The sequence below is a fragment of the Myotis brandtii genome, unplaced genomic scaffold (assembly GCF_000412655.1).
Source record: "Myotis brandtii unplaced genomic scaffold, ASM41265v1 scaffold53, whole genome shotgun sequence".
NCBI classification, from domain to species: Eukaryota; Metazoa; Chordata; class Mammalia; order Chiroptera; family Vespertilionidae; genus Myotis; species Myotis brandtii.
Genome location: NW_005369942.1, coordinates 9,432,811 through 9,440,194, shown reverse-complemented (window position 1 = coordinate 9,440,194; position 7,384 = coordinate 9,432,811). Strand labels below are relative to the sequence as shown.

At 38.8% G+C, this 7,384-nt stretch overlaps 1 protein-coding gene across 1 annotated transcript in view; it reads right to left on the bottom strand.

Moving 5' to 3' along the window:
• Positions 1 to 5,984, bottom strand: part of ANKRD50 (ankyrin repeat domain 50) — a 26,666-nt gene extending 20,682 nt beyond the window's left edge. The window contains exon 1 of the mRNA XM_005877767.2: positions 5,116 to 5,984. Within this exon, the coding sequence (XP_005877829.1) occupies positions 5,116 to 5,660 (545 nt within the window). The 5' untranslated portion in view covers positions 5,661 to 5,984. The remainder of the gene's footprint in view (positions 1 to 5,115) is intronic.
• Positions 5,985 to 7,384: the final 1,400 nt, after the last annotated feature.

The following is a 7,384-nucleotide window of genomic DNA, read 5'->3' as shown; positions in this document are numbered from 1 at the left end:
ACACACACACACACACACACACACTTAATTCAGTGTCCTGTTTGGCTCACCTTTTTAGCCCTGTCACTCAGCACATATTGAGCACATAGCAGGAACTGAATGTTTATTTAAGCAATGAATGAATGAGTCAATGAACAGAAATGCTGAAAGAGATGCTGATTTGAACACTGGAAGGTACTTGAGGGACACTCCAGTAAAAAGATATATATTGATCAGAGTGAAGATAAAAGCTGTTGATGCAGCTTTGGTTGCTATCTTAATAGATACAAGCATTGGTATCCATGTAAATAAATACAATATTTAAAGGAATGAGTATGAGGAGAGAAGATCTAAGTAAGTTTTGCTGGGTAAACATCCAGGCACAATCCAGAGGAACAGCCACCAAAGAACACAGCTGGAGAGGGGATTCTGAAAGGAACAAAGTACAGATAATGAAATATTGTTCTAAAACATGCCATCTAAGGCTAAAGATAGAGCAGTGAGTTCAGAAGCTACTTTACCTAAATAACTTTCTGTGCATATGTAGAGAGAGGTCAGGTCTCAGTAAGTTAGGAAGCAAGGTGATAGGGAAGAAGCACTTGTATACACAAATTTGTGATAACATGAGGCATATTTAGGGGGAGATAAAATATAGTGTTTCTTTTTTTTTTTCAAAGGAATAGGAAACATATTCATATTTGAAAATGCCTACCGGAGCCAGGCTGGCACAGTAAACAAATGAAATGGTCTTGGATAGAATGATAGGGGTGAGGAGGGACGACTGGATCAAATTAGTGTGTAAGCCCATCTACAGACAGCACCTAACTCAGCTCAACCAGATTATTGCTCCAAAGAAATTAGAGCCTAATATTGTCAAAATTTCCTTTTTTTTTTTTCAAGAAAAAACAAAAAGCTGGATATGTGTGTGAAATTTCCTGAATTGGGTAAAAAACATATTCACCCTGTAGGGCACCACTTTACTCTCTCTGGTCTAAAAAAAAATCTGAGTTATCGAGAAGTACACAAATAAAAGCATGGCCAAGCAGAACTAAGAATGTGGCTAACATTACACGGTATAAGCATGGAGCAATATGTTGTGCCATTATAATGCAGAAGTGATTAATAAAGGTTGAGGACTGGTTCAGCAAATGATAGAGTACCAGGGACCAAAGGAAACAGCACTTAGACATGAAGCATAAAAGAGAAAGCCCATCCAAGGAAGAAAGGGAAGATTTTAGGAAGAGAAAGAAGAGTCTGAATGAATGGAAGTCCATCTTAAAATAAGTATAACAGTTAAATGTTGGAAACAACAGACATTTCACTGAAAAGTGACCATCTTAGACTAAAAGAAATGTGGAATTTTGATTATGAAAATTATATTTATTCATTTATTTTATTCAAAATGTGAACAGTAGACACTTTCACAAGATCTTTTAATCTGAAATTTTTTTAAGAATGGATAACAGTTATCGTAAATAGTATTAGTTATATGAGGCAGATAATAAAAAGGGAATATTTTTGCCTTGAAAATACCCCACTAGTGAGGGTAAGAAGGAAGCACCCTTTCTAGTCCCATTCTGTTCTTCATCCTTTTATTGAGTTTGCCAAAAATACCTGGAGCCAGTAGAGACAGAAGATAGACATCTGGCCACTTAAAACTATCTGGAACAATGCCATATACACACGTGCTAAGGAACAGACAGCAGGTCAATAAATTAATAATCACCACACCACTCTGGTCTGCACTGAAAACTGACCTAAGTGATAAAACATTTCAATTTCCTTTCATATGCAAGAACTTCAGCTGTCCTTCAATTAGATTCAAACATATTCTAGATAGGTAAGTAGCATTATTCAGTCATTCAAATGATAATCATTTAGCAATTACTATATGAAAAGTGCTGTTCAAAGCACAATGGTAAATATAAAAAATTAATCAGTCATAAATAATGTCATGAAGAAGCATATGCCAAATAGAGGAGATAACAGAAGATACATGCATAAATAACTACAAAAAAAGTTAAAATCTAAAGAGATATGCGTGAATAATTATAAATGTTCAAGGAGAAGGAGATGAATAGAAAAAAGATTACACCATCTAAGGATTCCTGTTCGAGATAAAAAACAAACTGTCAGAGTTCAGACTTCCAGTTTCCTATCCTAACAAGCCATTCCTATCATCACACAGAGCACAATCTTTTACTCAATAGGGGAAAATTGACATCAGACACAGAAAACTCACACCTGGTCTTGCAGATTGTTAAACAAATAAAAGTTAGGACACATACATACGATCTCCAAAAAGACCCTTGGCTTCAAGGCATGACAGTAGGGACAGCAGGTTCAAAAAGGAGTTTATGGTTGAATGAATTAAATAACCATCTTCACTTGTGCTTCTAAACCAGGCACAGGACCCAAAACCACTGCCCCACCCTCTCATTCCCTAACTCAGGTGCCTCTATCCTTCTCTTATATTTAGCTACTTTGATCTCCATCTCCCACAAAATACTGTTAACTCCTTGAGAACAATGATCAAACGATCTTCTGCCCATTGTCTACTTGTTGAATTACCTCTATCCAGCCTAAATAACATACATTCCGATTAAAATTCTCTCAAGGACCTATTTAACAAGTCAGTTTCAGTCACTAACCAAACCTACAATAAAACCTTGACTATCTGTCCAAAAGTAGAGGCCTACAACCATCTAATGCCATAGACTATGCAAAAATATTTCTTTTAACTTTGAATTGTGTACTCATGTTTATATTTGACTATGGTTATATTACAGCCTCCCAATCATTGAGGAAGTATATATCTAATGAATTATCAGAAAGAGTTGTTCCAATACCAAAATTACCTAATTTATTGAATGATTAATTACTTTATGATAAAAAAAAAAAAGTGACTCAGGTTTCTGAAAGATCTAGTAGGAGATTAAGTTAGAGCATCACAACGGCCCGAGTAGAAACACTAGGTTTTCTCTACCAAAATACAGACTGGGAATACAAAGTGTTCATTAGCTCCTTCGGCCAATCAGATAATCCGTACTGGTGTGGATTTTACACACAGCTACAGTTGCTTCTTATTTCTCTCCAATTAGCTAAACACTAAAATTCACACAGGAAAACGAAAATAAGAGGATCCTCTGAGTAGAAGGATCTTTTTCAGGAAAATCTATGATACTATAAAGATTTGCTCAGGATCAGAATATATAAAAATATACAGTTATCAGACATGATTTCAAATATTTAAAAGTATTAGAAATTTAATATGAATTCCAATAAAATAAAGTACATATTTAGTTAGGCTAAGTTAAATTTAGTTAGACTATACTCTAAAACTGATTTTCTAAGGTGTCAATAAATCCAAATAGCTTATGAAATGACTTACATGAAATGCAAATTCAGCTCTTCAACTAGTGATAGAAAAAGCATTAAGTCAAGAGAAGAGTTATTTGTGTACAGAGGCTTGAAGTCTCTTAAGAAGTAAAGTTTTATATTAAAGCCTACATTATTGATTCCATATGGACATAGTGAGTCCATGTTAAACATTGTCCATCAAACCTGGCATCTCATATTTGTGCTAACAGATTTCCTCACTGGTTTATGAATGATATAATAGTTTTAACCCAAACTTTGCGAACAGCAAAAGATAATAGATTTGATTGGATGGCACTTATACATTAAAAGGTCTACAAGAATATCACACTTCTCAAAGATACAACCCTTTGGCTGAATTTCATAAACCCCTCACCTGTTGGAACTGTGTGCCTCTATTCATAATGATCATTCCAGACTAACCACTGATCACGTATATGGGTAGTCTGAAAACTACACTCAAACCACAACTGTGACAAACATCCATTCTCCACAAACTTCAAACCTATTCCTCTTCCCGTAAGTCCTCCAAAGGATGTCTATGATTACAAACCTGTACACATACACACGTCTTTCATAGCCCAGCTCTGCCCTTTACTAGCCTGTAACCTTGGACAAGTTACTTAGGCTGTGCCTCAGTTTCCTTATCTATGAAGTGGGACTAATAACTGTATCTACCTCACAGGGCTGTTATGAAGATTAAATGATTTAATACTGGTATAGCACTTAAACGACTCACACAAAGTGCTTGCTACTATTATTATTTTCAGTAGATTTCATACCATTAGATCTGAGGACATCAAAAGAACAAAATCACTTTCACAGCAATTCAAAGCCTGCTCAAATGACTCAGGACACACATGCACACTAACCTTCAGTGCAGAGTATACCTGTCTTTGGGAAACAAACTTTTGCCAGCTAAGAACTACGTATTGTGTAGGTGATAAAAGTATATGACAAAATGACTAAGGCAGCAGGGAGGCAATAACAGCAAGCACAGAATAACTATTTGCCTCCTTCTTTTACAATGAGTAGAGGAGTGATATGCAAAACATTTTCAAGTAATCATTTTTTTAAAACACATTTTGGATCTGGAACCACTCTGAAAAACAACTTAAAATTGTTTTTTGTATCACTCACTAAAAGTACTAAAAATGATGACAAATTTCCATTATTTTATAAAGATCACATATTTCATCAGTCAACTTTTCATTTACTTGCAAAACATATTAGCAAATTTTCTTCAGATTCTCAATGGTCTCTTTCAAAGAGAACTTTTCTTATTTAAAGAAATAATATGTAAACAAAGAAGACGGTAGATTCTATGCTGAGAATTCCTCTAAACTCAAGACCAGGTATAGTTTGCCCTTCCTAAAAATGCAGCCTAGTTTCCAAGCAGCTATACGTTCTTCACTACAAGTAGCTAAATGTTCTTCACTACATAAGAACAGATATCCCTTACCAATTATAAGTAATATTAGAAAAGCAAATATTGGGCATACATTTGAAAAACAATGTTTCTACAGTGCTTCAAATTCTGTTATAGACATTTTTAATCCATATCCTGTGCAAACAGAGCTTAAATTTCGTTTCCTTCAATATTCAAATAAGCATGTTCACTCACAACCACAGATGATCCCCAAATTTACAGCAGAAATACAGGTACTCCACAAAGTTTTTTATAAAAAAACTAGATAATCTAAAAAATTTAATTTTCATTTTTGCATAGAAACTAGAACACCATGTCATTCTTGTTACCTTTTAAATGCTTCAGCTGGGTTCCTCTCACATTCCCCGGGCTGTAAGAGGCTCTGGATGGCTGGGTCCCTCAGCTTGTCCTCATATCCTTGCAGTAGCCCACTGTGGCAGATCTGGGCAACAAGACCTCTAATAAACCCTCCAACACACAACGTGTCAGAGTCCTGGGCTTTGCAGAAATGGAAGGCCAAAGCCTGGCGATGTAAACCTCTCTGCAAGCCTGTAGGTGAACTTGGCCACAAGAGCTCAGTACATAGGGCTGTCTTGCCACTGCCAGGCCCTCCTACCAACAACACACCCCAGGCAGCGCCTCTTCCAGAGACAACACTAGCATTGCTCCCAGAATTCACTACGAGGGGTGGGGTGTTGACAGTGCTGCTGCAGCAGTTAGTTTTCTCCTGGAGGCAATGCTGAAGCTTGTGGAAAACCCACTCCCTACAGTAAAACTGTTTCCCCTGCAGTAAACTCGTTTGAGCCATTTTGCAGACTTTCTCTTCCCAAGGATTAGTCATAGTAGGTTTCTTATCTTCAACATTTGCTAACATCAGAATACATCAACACAGGTCTCTACATCCACTAGGACATAACTGGCAGAGTAAGTTGACTTTGAATGACAGAGTAACCAGTTACAGCAAAATTCAACAGCCACAGAGTCCATTTGTCAATAGAATGTGCATGACTTTACTTGGCTCTTTATTCTTGATTATCAGCAGAGAATATATTAGTTTAATTGTTGAACTGGTGAACAAGTGCCTGGTTCCCAAGCTCAGCAGCACTTTTTCTATATCTTGATGGGTCACATGGCTCCATGGTTACAAGCGAGTTTACGTGATTGTAGATCCTTCAAGTATGCAGATGAGACAATACATCTGGAAAACGAAAGAGAAAGCCCAATCTTTCCATTTGTACAAAATGCTTCTCGAGATTCAAATTGTTAATTCTGTATCTGAGAACCAGATCAGAAAAGGTGTCCATTATAGTAAATGTCATCAGAGATTATATTTATACAGTAGGTAGGTAGCTCTATACTTCTTGTTGAAGGATAGCCCCTCAAACTACCAGATCCTGCCACTTTCAGGCACAGGGACCCAACTGTGTAGATTGTGGTCTCTTATACGACAGGCCACTGTTCACACCTCTTATTTCAAAGCATTCATAAAATGCATTTTTCAAGACAGATTCTTAATGAACCTGTTCACAGGTTCCTCTTATAAGGTGTCCAGGTAATCAACAATTTCCACAAGTAACCGAAATAAAACAAAAATATTTTCGTGCAAAAATATATGTTAAAAGCTTACTTATCAAAGGATACAATTTACCAGTTAATCCCCAAAATCCATATTTTCATTTTTGGCACTTTCAAAAAGTTGGACAATTACCCTAAAATAATGATTACATTTTTCTTTCTGCATTTTTCTTCCACTACGGTCACGCTTCCCAAAGAGCTACATTTTAATCGTTACCCTAGATTTGTAAAAGGGTTGGAGGGGGGGGGGGAGGTTTGACAACGTGCACCTAGAGTAACATCCTTAAGCCTAGCCAAAAAGATCGTTCCACTAGCTTGGTTAGAACGGCACCAGCGAAGGAAGCTCTATTAACTTGCACAGCCCAGCCAGTCAAGGACTCTGTTTACTCCACTAGCCACACTTCTTTGTTGATAGTTTGCAAAATCTAGGGGGATGATTCCCAGGGAGGAGGCTGGATGGCAAAGGGTTAAAAAGAAAAGAAAAGAGGGGCGGAGGGGGATGATCTCACACGCATGATAAATCCAAACACAGGTACAACGTGAATCTTTCCTTGCTCGGTGCCAAAGATGAGGGTTTGGGATGGGGGTGAGGAGTGCAAGCGACTCCCGCGGACGGAGGAGAGGCGGCCGGGGAGAACTCCTCCCCGGGCAGAAAGGGAGAAGGAGTGGAGTGCTCCAGCGCCGGTGGGTGTTTGCCTACAGTTCCGGCCGCTGGTTTCGGCTGACAGACAAAAGGAATTCCGGGATTCCCGGCGACAGAGCCACCTCCGTTTCCGCAGCCCCACCGAGCCACAGGGGGCCACCTCCGAGCTGGGGAGCGGGGAGGGGGACCCCAGACCGAGGTGCAGCCTCCTCCGGGAGGTCTTCCCTCGCAGAGGCTGGGAAATCATCGGCAGCCCGCCCCGCCCTGAGATTGGGGTGTGTCTTTCGAAGGGGGAGGGGTGCCCCACGTCCTTGCCAATCCCTGCCGAGGGGTCGCCTCCGAATCCGCGTCCCGCTCTGCCCCGCTCTGCCCCGCTCTGC